General features: G+C 34.2%; 1 protein-coding gene across 1 annotated transcript; it reads left to right on the forward strand.

The window, feature by feature from the left end:
• The first annotated feature begins 72 nt into the window (after window positions 1-72).
• Window positions 73-9,482, forward strand: LOC101894975 (glutamate receptor ionotropic, kainate 2). The gene is made up of 10 exons (XM_059127298.1): window positions 73-91; window positions 2,904-3,107; window positions 3,183-3,394; window positions 5,051-5,170; window positions 5,300-5,518; window positions 5,580-5,806; window positions 5,868-6,054; window positions 7,998-8,221; window positions 8,279-8,847; window positions 8,905-9,482. Exons 1-10 carry the CDS (start codon window positions 73-75, stop codon window positions 9,420-9,422), a joined length of 2,499 nt encoding a protein of 832 aa, XP_058983281.1. The 3' UTR covers window positions 9,423-9,482.
• Window positions 9,483-15,937: the final 6,455 nt, after the last annotated feature.

Below are 15,937 nucleotides of genomic sequence, written 5' to 3' on the forward strand. Positions count from 1 at the left end.
TGGAAATGTTCATGTTCATCTTCGTATTGTCTGATAGCTGTCTGACTAGTGTTTTAGAGACCAATGACCGAAATGATAACAAAAACAAATAGTGGGTGTAAAAGTGACAGAATATATTAATATAATTCTTATTATAGATCCAGACAATCGTTGTTTATATTTCACGTGTGTGTATTACATTTATATCAAAATATTGTCTCATGGGAGACAAACTAATTGTGTGTGTTTTCATATTTATATGGGTAATTTGTTTGTCGAGATGTTCATCGAGAGCTTTGTTAAGCAGAATTTGTTCAATGAAAATAATTAGTTAAATATTGCTATTTGCCCATAATTAAACTATAAATAACAATTTTGAGGATTATCAGTGATATGGAACATTAGTAAATCAAATAGCATAAATGGTCCTACCGAATTGAATGTGATGTGGTATTTAGGGTTCCATGAATATTAAATCTATCACTTCTCTAAAAATCCTCATAATAATAATTTATTTTTCTTAGGGCTTCTTGTGAAATACATACTTTGTCTCTCTTAATATTTGGAAGCTATAGTCCACTAAATGTGAATTTGGCCTTAAAAATACTCTCAGATTGCCCGAGAAACATAATCTTTCTTTCAACCTACACTGCAATGTGGTGATAGGATATTTAGTGTTTGTTTTGCTCTAAATGCAAAACGGCAAAATAATAGTCCTTGAATCCACCTTTGGTGTACCAATCTTCGACGTGATGAAAATGTAAAATGTAAATATGATATATGTTTATATACAGCGTCCAGTGACAGCTCATTATATTGTTCACAAGCGAAAAAAGCATTTTGGTAAGAATTTTCCAAAAAAAAAAAAAAAAAAAAAAAAAAAAAAATTCGTGAAGGAATTTAAGCGTGATTGTGTGATTTCTTTATATTTGGCTGGAAAACCACAACCACAGTGGCTATCCTTAGAGCACTCCAACCTTTAAATGTGAATTAATCTTTTTCGTCTCGTACTATCGCTAGTTACCGTGATACTGGACGGAAGAAAACTGCAACATCAGCAGAAATGGTTCGAAAAGTATGTGAGCTGAACATATCGCAATATTCCATTCGGCAAATATTAAAAAATTAGCTCGGGGTAAAGCCATTGAAATTCCAACCAGTAAGAAAGCAGTAAGTTCGGCCGGGCAGAACTTTAAATACCCTCCACCATTTGGTACAAATTAGAAAATTTTCAAAAAAATAAAATTTATTAAAAATTCTGTTAAAATCTAATATGGGAAGGTACTTTATGGGATGACATAAGATATTGTGGATCTATATAGACAATTACCTTTCAGGGGTTAAAGTGCTCACAAAGAACTCCTTGTGTGGATTTTCAGACAATACCATAGGAAAAATGGCTAAAATAATCAAAACACCGAATACCGGGGGTACCGTTGTATGGGGGCTATACGATATCGTGGACCTATAGATAATTCTCTTCCGAGGTATAAATTACCCCACAAAGTACTCCTTGTGTGGATTTTCAGACAACTCCGTTGAAAAATGTGGGTAAAATCATCAAAACACCGAATATCGGGGGCTACCGTTATATGGGGGCTATACGATATTGTGGACCTATATATATAATTATCTTCCAAGGGATAAAGTACATACAAGGAACTCCTTGTCTGGATTATCAGACAATTCCGTTGAAAAATGTGGCTAAAATCAAGAAAATACCGAATATCGGAGGGTATCGTTATATGGGGGCTTTACAATGTCGTGGACCTATATAGATAATTCTCTTACAAGGGATAAAGTACTCATAAGGAAATTCTTGTATGGATTTTCAGACCATTCCATTAGAAAATGTGGCAAAAATCATCAAAATACCGAATATCGGGGGGTACCGTTATATGGGGGCTATATGATATCGTGGACCGATATAGCCCATCTTCGAACTTGACCTGCCTGCAGACAAAAGAGGGATCTGTGCAAAATTTTAGCTTCCTATCTTAATTCGTTTAGACTGTAGCGTGATTACAACAGACGGACGGACATGGCTAAATCGTCTTAGAATTTTACGCTGATCAAGAATATATATACTTTGTTGGGTCTAAAATGATTATTTCGATGAGTTACAAATGGAATGACGAACTTAATATACCCTCCATACTATGTATGGTGGAGGGTATAAAAATTGCAAGAACTTACTCCACAACAGAAAGAAAGTGGACTCACAATAGCTAAAGAGTTGCTTCGCTTGGCCGAAAGTGGTGAACAGCCGGATTTGATTTTCTACGATGAGAAAACATTCATTGTCCAACAGTTTGTAGCAAACAAAATGATCGTGTATACTTGCCAAAGAGGTCAGGTGAAAATGTGCACCTTCGGTTGGTCACCAGAACTCAAGCGCCGGCTATAGTGATGGAGTGGGCCGCTATAACAGCCTAATCTAAATCTAAACTTATTCTAAAATTTGATGCTATTTCCGACATTTTTTGCTTTCATTCAATGAATTTTAAAAAAGAAATGTAAAAATTATGAAGTTTGATTTTGTTGCAGTTTTTTTTATCTCATCCTGTATCTTTCTTCGAAGTTATTTAAAAACTCTTACCCAAAAACTGCTTATACTCAAATGACGATCGAAAGCTCAATAGAAGAGGAACCAAAGAAAGAAAAAATATTTCTGAAAAATCTTGCATCCACACTTGTAAACATATCATAGTTTGGTCCGTTCTTATGGGTTCATTGTACTAGTTATTGGTCGTCAAAATACGCCGATAAATAAGAGCGTACACATCGTACAAATAATATCGAAAAATGTTAAATCATGTAAATTCTAGCGGCATAATTATATGGAAGCCATACAAAATTTAAATTCATTTGTACTTATATTTTAATAACCTTCGGTGCATTTCTTAAAACGTTTACTCTTTTAGATATTGTTTCTGTACTTTCAAATATTACTGGCATACCAAACTTGTTATTTGACTTCATTAACGAAGAGACTGAGGAACAAAAATCTGGCCACCAGTTGAGATTGAATGTCTATCCAGCCGAACATATGCTTTCCAAGGCCTATTCGGATATTATCCTTAATTATGGTTGGAGAAAATTTACCTTAGTCTATGATGTTGATGATGGTGAGTACCATATCTGAATTCGTTCAAAAATATGGGACACCCTTACAAAATAAATGTTTTCCTTTTCTCATACAGATACTGCCCCTATGAGATTACAAGATATTCTCCAGTTAAGAGATCTATACATTGATGCGGTGCGGGTACGAACATTCCGAAAAGGCGATGATTATCGAAATTTATGGAAGAGTATGCAAGGCGATAGAAGAGTAATATTAGATTGTTCGCCAGATGTATTGGTGGACATATTGAATGCCTCCATTCCCTTCGACATGACCGGACAATTTAATGTAAGATTTTAGTTTTGAAAATCGAAATACTCAATTTAAGTATTTTTTATACCCTACAACACTATGTGTTGGGGGTATTATAAGTTTGATTGGGCCAAAAATTATGTAACACCACGAAATATTGATTTCCCACATAGGAAAGTATATATGGATCTTCCTAGCTCGTCGAGCTGAGTCGATCTAGCTATGTATGTCCGTCCGTCCGTCTGTCCGTCTGTCCGTCTGTCCATGTTAATTTGTAATCACTCTACAGGTCGCAATTATGGCCCGATCTTCACGAAATTTAGAACGGAGGTGGGGCTAGGGTCAAAATAGAACCCTATTCTTTTTGGAGATGATCGCCAAATGTTTAGGGGTTGAAATGGACCAAATACTGAAAAAATGTCGGATTTTGCAGTAGCTATACAGGTCGCAATTATAGACCAATCAACGCGGAATTTCGCATGTAGCTAGAGTTTAGGGCGGGGAAGAAGCCTACCAATTTGGGTGGTCATCGGATAATATTTAGCGGGTAAAATAGACCATATCTTTTTTGTTGAAGAAATTCAAAATTTTTCATTAAACGGCGAAATCACAAAGCCATGACAAGGTTACTTCTGATCTTTACATTGATGTTAAGATCCAAAAAATAGCAAATATATGCGATATATATGTCTATCAAAGAAGATATGCTTAAAAGATCTCTTATATGTCGAGAACGACTGAACTGATTTCGATAGTTCTCATTAATTCAGAATGGCCTCTTGGCAGGAAAGAAACAACGTCTACAAAATAGCATAAAAATATCTCTCTAAAGATGAAAATATTGATTTTGTAATATTTTCTCATATTTTTTCAATTTTGTCACATTTTTGGCATATTTTCATTTTGAATTAAACATTTGGTAATATTTCTACAGCTAACAAAACTAAGTAGTTAGGATATCATGATATCATATACAGATCGCATTTATGGCCCGATCCTAACGAAATTTCGCATGGGGATCAGATGAGGGTCAGAATAGAAGCCTACTCTTTTTGGAGATGATCGCCATATATTTAGGGGATGAAATGGACCAAAAACTGCAAAATTGTGGGCAGGTCGTAATTATCGCTCGATCCTCACGCACATTTGAATGGGGGTTACCGGACATTGCAAAAGCCAAGCAGTTTTAGATGGCCATCCAAAAATATTCAATGTGTGAAATAGTTTGCCAACTTTTGTAGACAAAATACGAAAATGTCCATTCCAGTGATTTTTTGGAGAATTTACAAATACAGAAAAGACGCACTTCTGACTATTTCGTTAACGCTGATCTCGTTGAAGAATGTAGTATCTCATATAGATGCGTTTCAGTCAAAAACCAATAATAAATGTTAATCTTTTGCCACTTCTGAGAGATTATAGGTCTTTGGGAAATATTGGTTCCAGATCTAGGAAGACCGTTTACGAGCAACATCTACCAATAAATTGGAAATGAGCAAATTAGTTTAAGTTGCTATTATTCGAAAATTAGAGAACGGAACCTGATGGTTTTATTTTATTATTTGTCACAATATCTTGTGGAATTCTTTCGAGTATCTCGCCTATATAAACTGTATCGTTTATTGTAGTGTTGTAGGGTATTCAACGGTCGGCCCCGCTCGACTGTAGCCTTTGCTTACTTGTTTATTACAGCATTTGTTTTTAACCAATATGGGGAACCTTGAAGGCGTTCTGGAGCCATTGAGAAATAATGAGACTTTCTCTCTCAATATTACTGCAGTTCGGCTGAAAGAAAGTTATGTCAATATGAATGTAAGTAAGCTAAAAACAGCGAATTACTTGAAACCGAATTACCATGAAATTTGGGAAGTTAAAAACTCAGGTTCAATAATTTACAAATGTTCATAAAAAATATCTTTTTTTTTAATGGTGAATATAAAGTTTGCGGATAAAGAAAATTTGGCGCGAGAAGAACAACCCAGGAAACTACTACCGAACCTAATACACGATGCTGTAATGTTATATTATTTGGCCCTGAAAAACATAAGCTCACATTATATGATAGAAGATTCACCGCAGTACTTCTGTGAAAATTTGGATTTCAGTGGGGAAATGCAACGTTGGCCTTTTGGCGAATACACCAGAAGAGTAATGGGCCAGGTGAGCTGTTATCATAATATTTAAATATCTCATAATAATATATCTCAACATGCAATTATAGGCATTTTATTTGAACGACAGTTACTTCAAACATGGTCAGATACAATTCGATAGCTATGGATATCGAACACAATTTGAAATTGAAATCTATGAACCAGTGGATAATTATAATTTAGCCGTGTGGAATACAAATGGTCACATACGCAATGAACATATTTCGAACAATGTTACAAAGAAAATTGTTTATAAGGTGGCCACACGCATCGGTGCACCGTATTTTATGGAAAGGTAAAGGGAAACGTATATCACTTTTCGTCACTTATTTCTAATAAAATATATTTTTTTATAGGGAAGATATGGGTAATGAAACGATTGGAAATTCACGCTATATTGGGTATGCTGTCGATCTTATTGAGGAGTTGTCAAAGGAAATGCAATTCGAATATGTTTTTGTGCCAGTTCCCGGTAATGGTTATGGAAAATACAATAAGGAGAGAAAACGCTGGGATGGCATTATTGGTGAAATTATAAATAATGTGAGTAAAAAGCGAGGGAAAATTAATATGGATAGCGGAAAAGTCAATTCAACTATTCAACTTTTATACCCTCAATACTATGTAACACCTCGAAATACACATTTTAGACCCTACCTAGCGATGTCCGTCCGTCTGTGGAAATCACTCTAGCTTCCGAACGAATTGAAGAAGATTGATTTTAGGGACATTTTTCACCAGAATTGTTTCAAATTTGATATTTGAAGTTTGTAATGGATACTACAGCCTACGACAGAAAATAGTCTGTGCAGGTCCACGTCTTCGTATAACCTTCATATAACGGTGCCTCCGGATATTCGGTATTTTGATTTTATCGACATTATAACCGATTTTTTTTAAGTTTCGCATTTGAATATTGTAATGGCTCATGACAAATGTTACCTACGCACGTTCATGTCGTCGTATAGACCCTAATTTAATAGCTACATTCGGTATTTTTAAGATTTTAACAGAAGTTTTAACGGATTTTATTCTTTTTGAGAATTGCCAAATTCGTTTCAAACCAAACTTACAGCTTTTTTACTTGTTTTTATTTCAATTTTCTTTTAAATTATAATTGGCCACCATCATCCTTAAATCCTAGAAACCAACAGAGACCTTAATACCAAATTTCAGGATTCTAGCTCTATTTATTCACTCAGCGGCAAATTTAATACCATTAATTACTTTTCAAACAACCATTCCTAATTCCAACGCATGTCCCAAACCAAATACTTCATACCAAATTTCAAAATTCTATCTCTACTTCAACACCAAACGGCACATTTGGGGACATTTTCCATTTTTGAGAGTTTATATTACGCATTGCCGAAACCACCTCCTTCTCTCAACTACAGACAGCAGCAGTGACATCCATATCAAATTTCAGAATTTCAGCTCCATCCCTTCACCCAATAACAAATTTAGTAATGTTTGGTTGTTTCGTACAATTATAGTACACCTTTCAAAAACGACCACCAAATCAAATTAGAGGATTCCAGTCTTATCTCTTCACCCAATATCAAATTTAGTACGATTTAGTACTTTTCCTACAAGTATTCGACGTAGTCCTACTCGATTTAATACTTTTCGTACAAATTTAGGATGCATTTCCAAAACCACCTCTATATTTTAACCAAAGACACTCTTGGTACACTGTCACTGTTGGTACATCTATATCAAATTTCAGCTCTATTCCTTCGTCCATTAACAGTATTTTTCGTACAATTATAGTATGCATTCCTAAAATCACCTCAATTTCTTATTTCCAAATACCTACAAAAATTAACACTATTTAGTATTTTTCGTACGATCATAGTACATATTTCCAACACCGCTTCCATGTCTCAAGTCCGGACATCAACAGGGAGCTCAATATCAAATTTCAGAGTTTTATCTCTATCCCTTAAACCAATACTAAATTTAGTACCACTGAGTACTTTTCGCACATTTATTATACAAATTATCGAAAACAATTCCATATATTCAGGCTACACATCAAATTGTATCAGGGACACCAATACAAAATTTCAAAATTCTAGCTTCACCCGTTCATCCTAAACCAAACTGTTTCAAATTTATTACCTTTCAAACAATCGTAGTACACATTTTCAAAATCCCCATATTCTAACCACAGAAACCAACAGTGACATATCTTTCAAATAATTCTAGTAATAATTAATAATTTTAGCAGCCTTGGAATTTTGCAAGTTCCTTCAAATAGGTGGAAGGTATCAAAAGTTCGGCCGGACCAAACGTAGCTGGATTACTACTTTTTAGCTCTAATTTTATTATCTACTGGATTGTTCCTGTAATTATTAAAAAAAATAATAATTTTGTGGCACAGTGTGGAGGCAATAAATATTTCGTCCCGACATAACTTTATGCGGCTTTTATTTTATTTTATTTTTATTTTTTTATTTTTTTGTTGTTGTTGTTTTTTTCAGGATGCCCATATGGGAATATGTGATTTGACCATAACACAGGCTCGCAAAGAAGTCGTGGACTTCAGTGTGCCCTTTATGACATTGGGCATTAGCATCTTGGCCTATCAGAAACCAGTAGAACGAAAATCATGGAGTGCCTTTCTGGAACCATTTCAGAGCGAAGTATGGGTCTACGTTATGGTTTCAATATTTATAATATCGTTTCTCTATTTCGCCATATCGAGGTAAGAACATGCGAACGAATATTGATAATTGTCTTATTATCCCGTCCTTTGTTCCAGAATAACTGTCGGTGATTGGGAAAATCCTCATCCCTGCAATAAAGATCCCGATGTTGTGGAAAATCGTTGGAATATTTCAAACAGCATTTGGATAACAATTGGTTCCATTATGACAGCCGGCTGTGACATCCTACCCACCCATTCGACAATGCGCATTTTCACAACTATGTTTTGGATATTTGCCATTATCATCAATAACTCCTACACCGCTAATATGGCTGCCTTTTTAACCAACAGTAAAATGGAGAGTTCAATTAACGGCATTGCTGATTTGGCCGGGCAAAATGAAGTGAAATTCGGCACCATTGAAGGTGGTAGCACCCACTCATTGTTTGCCGAGTCGAATGAAACAACTTATCGTCTGGCGTTTAATCGAATGCAAGGGTCAGAGCCTTCGGTCTATACAAAGGATAACAATGAAGGTGTCGAACGAGTCCTGAAGAATAATGGCTCTTATATGTTTCTGATGGAAACAACCTCATTGGAATACAATACCGAGCGGAATTGTAAATTGACAATGCTGGGTGAGACTTTTGGTGAAAAACATTATGCCATCGCTGTGCCATTTGGTGAGAGAAGTTTATAGAAATTTATGCATTTTAAGATAGAAATTTATTTCGTTGCAGGTGCGGAATATCGTCATGCATTGAATGTGGCTATTCTTCGGTTGGCAGAGAAGGGAATTTTACCCACGCTCAAACAGAAATGGTGGAAAAATACAAACAGCTCATGTGAACAGGAAGAGGAGTCGGAAAAGGACACCCCCGATTTAACATTCGACAATGTTCGTGGTATATTTTACACGCTCTATGTGGGTGTGTTTATAGCCTATGTCATTGGTATTACGGATTTTTTACTCTATACGCATCATTTGGCTGCCGTAGAGGATATGTCATTTAAAGAAGTTTTTCTTCGAGAATTTAAATTTTTTTTGAACATATGGAATAATAAGAAGCCCGTGCCGAAATCAAGAAGCATTCGTTCAAACTCAATTACATCGAGTGAGAAGTCGTACAGATCCTGTTCGAAATCCATAAAATCACACAAAAGCTGTAGATCACTGAGGAAGAAGTGCATGGCCAACGGAGATGTTCCGGAGGTAAAAAGTGTTAAGAGCTTGAAGAGTTGTCTGACAAAACATTAAATACAAATATTTTTCCAATAAAGATATATCAAAATTTTAAAATAATAATAAATAATACAATATTTAAAAATATATCTGAAGGACAATTTACTAAAAAATGTACAGAATGGTTACAAGGCTTGAATCAGACAAGTTACGAAAGTTGTATTCAGGATTGTTTTGTTTTCCTATCCCATCAACTTTTGCTGTTATGGGCCGCGGAAGTTTGGGCCTTTATATCAAAAAGGATGCATTTTGTGAGGCTTATAACTTGAAAATCATTTAGAATTTTGAATCTCTGAGGCTAAATTATAGCTATTGTAATCTATATATAGAGTACCGGAATAATTGATTGACTGGCTGATTTAGAATCAACGACCAAACGAAACGGCTGAAGCTAGAATCTTGAAATTTAGCACGAGGGCCAGTCTTAGTGCGTAGACTGGGTTTTTGGAAATTCGAAATTTAAGATTACGAAAAGTCCTAAAATGGTACTAAATTTCTAAAACGATATCATTTGGTATTATGTGAACGGATAGAGTTACAAACTTGAAGTGTGTTAACTGTACTAAGTGGTACTAAATTTGGAACAGTTTGGCTTAGGAAGAACGAATGAAGCTGGAATATGGAAATTTAGTATTGATGTCCCTATTGGTAGTAGGTTTGACAAGTGCACGAAAAATACTAAATAATAATTTTATGTGGTAATTGGTGAGCAGATAGTGCTGGAAAACTGGAATTTGGTATTTGGGCCTGTTTCCTTTAAATAAGGAGGTGGTTTCGGAAATGTTTACAATGATTGGACGAAAAGTACTGAATGGTACTAAACTTGGTATAAGGTGGAGGGATAGAGATAAAATTCTGAAATTTTAAATTTGAATTACCGATGGTTTCTGGAATTGAGATTTGGCGTTGGTTTGGAAATGCATTCTATATTTGTAATAAAAGTACAGTACAGTATTTGACATTAAGTTCTCTGTTGGTGTCTGTGGCATATATGGAAATGTTATTGGAAATGTGTTCTATAATTATTTAAAAATACTAAGTCTTACTAAATTGAATATTGGGTGAAGGGATGGAGCTGGAATACCGAAATTTAATGTTGAGGTTTCTATTGGTATTTGGGATGTAGTTATGAATGTGGTTATGGAAATGTGTACTATAATTGCACGAAATGGTACTAAATTAAATAGTGCTAAAATACTTGAATTTAATATTAATGTTAAGATCTGGAGGAGGTATGGGAAATGTGTCCTATAATTGTCCGAAAAGTACTAAGTTGTACTAAATTGGGTATTAGGTGAAAGGATGGAGCTAGAATCCCGACATTTGATGTTGAGGTCTCTATTGGTATCTGGGATAGAGTTATGAAAATGGTTTTGGAAATATGTACTGTTTCTAGGCTTACCTTTTTTGCCTTTGAGCCTTTTGAAATAATAAGAAATTAGTTTTGTTTTTTATTTTGTGTTTTTATTTATTATTATTTAGATTTTTTCCCAGGGGTAATTGCAATATAGATGTAACATTAGGTTTTAGGTTTTTGCAATTTATTTTATGTTTTCAATAGTTCATAAGTTTTATTTAGTTTATTTATTTTTGTACATTTTAACTCACTAGTTTCTAAGTTTCAATTCACTAGTTTTAAGTTAATATATTCTTAAATTAATTAGTTTGTAGGTTTTAGAATTCAAAACTTTCGTTGCATAATTTCACCTTCTTGTTGTACGTTGTTTGGCATCATACATCTTTGTTATATCTGCATTGAAGGCATATTTAAAAAATCTCCATTTTAGAATTTGTAGTACCAAATCTTGTTGTAAAATGGGTCCCGGAAACAATATGTCATTGAGACTTGTTTTGTTTGATGATGGGCAAGAAGCATTGAAGACGACTCTTAACTTTGTCGTGATTCGATCTGGCTTAATTACTGCATGATGTGGTAGATAATAATTTGGCATTTTATCTATTTCATTCGGATTGATTTTCCTCATATGACCAAGTTCTAAGTATTCTAGTATTGAGGCATCATATTGTTCTTTGATCTCTGGTGTTTTCATAAGTTTTTTCTCCATTCTGTAGAATTGAGCTAGGGCGATGTTTCTGGAATTCCCCAATTCCTCGCATTTTTTGAATGGGAGAGTCACCACATATCTTCCATCCTTGTTCCGTATTGTTGTTTCAATGAAGTTTTGTTCACAAAATTGGTCTTCTTCTGACCGTAAAACTTTTTTAGGGGTCTCTTCCACCTCCCAAAAACGTGTAAGTACTTTCTCTATTGAAGTTGTGTTTAAAAGTGAAATTTGTTTTCGTTGAAGGATGCTTCCTGGTATGGGTCCTCCAACTATCCATCCAAATTTGGTTTTTTGTGTTAAAATTGATCCAAATGTTTTCATTGGAGTTCCAATTGTGAATATTAATGGTCCTATGTCCATTCCAATAAGTAAATCGATTGGTTGACTAACGTAAAATTTCGGGTCAGCCAGTTCTAATGCTGTTACATCTCGAAGTTGTGAATCATCTAAGTTCTGTGGTGGTAGATTTGAAGGTAAGTTCTTTAAAACTGGAGCCCAGACTTCCAGTTTAAAGCTAGGGTCGTATTTGGATCTCATTGTAAACAAGCAAGATTTTGTTGAAGTCTCAGAAACAAATTGACTTAAGCCAGTGACATGAACTAAGTTGTTCCGTGTAGGTAACTTCAAAAAGTTTTTCATCTTTTCCGAAATAAAGGTGGATTGTGATCCTGAGTCTATTAGAGCTCGGGCATCGTAAAGTTGTCCTTTGGTTTCAATTTGTACTATTGCTGTGAAAAGTAGCGTTCCTCCAGATTGTCGCTCACTAATTTGCTTATCTTGGAGGGTCAAAGTAGTAATAGTAGTTGGTTCTAGGTTTGTAGTGGACTGTATTTGATTTGTAAGAGCGGCAGCACTAGTACTAGGTCGTGCTTCCACTCGAGCTAGGTATGAGTTAGTTGTTTGGGTTTCCGTTCCCTTGTGTAACAAAGTATTGTGTTTCATAGTACAAATACGGCAGCCAAAGCGACTTTTGCAATCCTTTACTCCGTGATTTGATGACAAGCAATTGTAGCATAAGTGTGAAGTTTTCACGATGTGAATTCTGTCATTCACACTCTTTTTCAAAAATTCGCTGCAATCTCTTATGAAATGATTTGATTTGCAGACTTGACAAGTTTGAGTATTTTTCGGCTTATTTTGTTGAGGTAATATTACATTAGTAGGTCTTCCTCCAAAGTTGTTTGTATTTTTTGAGACATTTGTTTGAAATGTTTTCAAAAATCTAGGCGTGTGATTGTTAGTTGGTTTTTGTTGAGCGAATTTCGATGTAGAAGGCTTTATGTTACCAACTGATTCCAAAGTTTTGAATTTGTTTGTTAAGAAAGCGTCAAACTGTTCCCATTTTGGAATTTGTTTACAATCGCTTAATGAGTTCTCGAATTCTTCTAAAAAGCCTCTAGGTAATTTTGTTGAACAAATGTATATTAAAATCGGATCCCATCCTTTAACATCGACATCAAGCATCCCCAGTGTCTGAATGCTGCTATTTACCGTGCGTTGTAGTTTTTGAATAGAGTGACTTGATTCAGCAGAAACTCCAGGTAGATTAAAAAGTGTCTTGATTTCTTCATTAATTTGCATTCGTTTATTCTCGTAACGATCTGTGAGATTTTTCCATGCTAATGTAAATCCATCATTAGTTAGTGGGACATGTGAAATAATTTCTCTAGCTTCTCCTGCTGTCTTTTGCGTTAAATGGAATAATTTTTCGACATTGCTTAATTTTGAGTTGTTTATATAAATTGCCGAAAATAGATCTCTGAAAGTTGGCCATTCTCTATAACCACCTTTAAATGTGTCTGTATCGCATGGAGGTAGCCGCGATACATTAGTAAAATCCACTTCCCTTCCTTGTTGTGACATCTCTGACTCTCTTTTCATTTTTTCCTGTGTCTTTTCATCCAAAAGATTTTGAATTTGTCCATTTATTGAACTCAGCGCTTTTTTGTACGATCCCATTGTATCCATATAGTACTTTCTCAGTTTATTTTTATCGATCGGCTTTCCTTCCTCTTCTGGAACATAATCCCGGCAGTCTATGTAGGCTCTCTTGACCTGGTCCCATGCAGAGTCCAACTCCATCCTTGTTGTCTCCAAAGTATGTACCGTGTCATCAGGTTTGGTTATTGAAAAAATTGAAATATAATCCAGAAGATCGTTGACGCAATTTGTGAATTTATCGCTTAACGTTTTATCCATTTTGAAAACTGAGCGTTAACCTTTACGAAATTTTGTTGGTTTACAAAAAAGAAAAGTTGCCCAATGAAAAGGACTAACTTGGTTTAGAATTTAAACTTTTATCCAAATTTTTATTTGTTAAAATGAGGATAAGTTTTTTTCTCAATAGTTGTCGACGAAAACGATCCTATTTTATTGGTTTGAGTCAAATTATATTTCGTTCCTTTCAATAATTAAAATTTTTTTTTTCCAAAAATTCAAAAATTTTCTTTATATTTGACGCCGGACTGACTTGATTAAAAAATGTTTGCTGGGTTACCAGAAGGGTCAAAATTTCGCCAAAATGAGCAAAAAGGAAAATAAAATCTCTTAAGGTCCACTTACAGGAGGATTTTATTCTTGCAATTCGACAAATAATCAAAGGTTTTTAAAACAAAAGTGTTTAAACGAGAATTGCAAAGCAGAAATTACCAGAGATGTTTTGCTCAGTAACAATTTTTTCCAAAAAAAAACGAGAGTCTAATTTGATTGTCAACGAGGAGTTGAAAATTCCAAAAAAAAAAATCAGAGAATCCAAAAAAATTTCAACGAAGTAAAAATGTGTGTTGGGTTGTCGAAAAAAATTTTAAAAATTTTTGGTTAAAATCACTTAATATCCTATGAAAGGAGGATTTTATTTTATAACCAATAACTTTGATTATTGCTTGTGAAAATTTGTCTGATTCAACAAATTTTCTAAATTCGCCAAATTTTTTCGATAAAATTCGCAACGAGAATTAGAGAAAATTATGTATGTATAAATCCAAATATTTCAGAAGAAATATTTCAAACAAATAATTTGGGTCAAAAATCCAAAAATTTGAGCAAAAATTTCCAAAAAATTTGATTTGGGTCAAGGTCCAAATATTTCAGCGGAAAATTTTATGTCCCAGCAAAATATTTCAAAAGAAAATAATTTGGGTCAAAATCCAAATATTTTCAGCATAAATTTCAAGAATTGCAGAAAAATTGAAGAAATTGCAAAAAATTTAAGAAATTGCAAAAAAAATCCAAGGAAGAAATTTTTCCCAAAAAGTCGTGTAATGTGTCACAAAATCAAAAAAGTATACCAGCAAAATATTTCTGCGAAAAATGCAAGAAATTAATTTTGGGTCACAGAAAAAATTTTAAGCTCCTTAGAGCAATAAATATTGTGCTAAATGGGAAAAAGGTTAAAATTAGAATAAAAATAAAAAATTGTAAATATATGGGATCGATTTTATGTCTGTCCACCAGACTCCGATATAAAATTTGTTCTCCAAAATTTTAAATAAATTTGTAGTTTAAGTTTCTCATGTATGTCTGTCCACCAGACGCTTGCCTTTTTTTTCCAAAAAATGTTTCAAAAAAAAATTAGGTTATTTTTCGTCTGTCCACCAGACGCTATTTTTTAAACGGGGTTTATTTACTCGTTTATGTATTCGGATGACGCCAAAATTTTCCAAAAAATATGGCGACTATATATTACAAGTGACGCTTTGTTTCAAAAGTTGTATATAAAATTGTTGTAATATGGCGTTTATATGCTTTCTTGGTGACGCCAACTTTCCAAAGTTAAAAGCTTATGTGTTTGTGTCAATATGGCGCTTATGTATTCGCCTGAACTCCACGTTCATAAAATTCCAGAATTTTTAGTATATATATATTTGGATATGGCTGAAAATTCCCGTTTTTTCAGAAAAGAATATGTCTGCCTGTTTTTCCCGGGTCAAAAGCCAACTGTCCGTCCAGAAAAATGGCTCAAAATTGGTAAATTTTCAGTCACTGTGTCAGAGTTGGCAACTAGCAGCTTTGAATATGGGTCAAAGTGTTATTGCAAATTATGGGAATGTGCGGGTCAATGCAAATATTGAAGATTTGCTTGCTCCCGAAATGCCCTTTTGTGTCAAAAAAGAAAATTTCACGAGTACTCACTTTGATGTTGGGTTTTGGGTCTCGGTTGTTGTTGTTGTGCTGCGTGTGTCCGTCCTACTGCTGGCTCCAAAATTCTCCGTGTTGTGGTTGTTTCGCAATTTTCCTTTGCCACTGCTTTTTTCCACTGAATACTGTCTCTTTTGTGTCACTGTGTATCGTCTTTTGTGTATCACTGTGTATTGTCTTCTTGTATAAAAAAAATTTAATGTCATTATTTTGTAAAATTTTTTGAGAATTGTATATTTTTTAAAATTAAAGAAAAAAATTAATTTTTCTAAAATTTTAAAAAATTTTATTATTTTTGTTGCACTGTGTATAGTCTCTTTTCGTTGC

Source organism: Musca domestica, unplaced genomic scaffold (genome assembly GCF_030504385.1).
Source record: "Musca domestica strain aabys unplaced genomic scaffold, Musca_domestica.polishedcontigs.V.1.1 44, whole genome shotgun sequence".
Lineage (NCBI taxonomy): Eukaryota > Metazoa > Arthropoda > Insecta > Diptera > Muscidae > Musca > Musca domestica.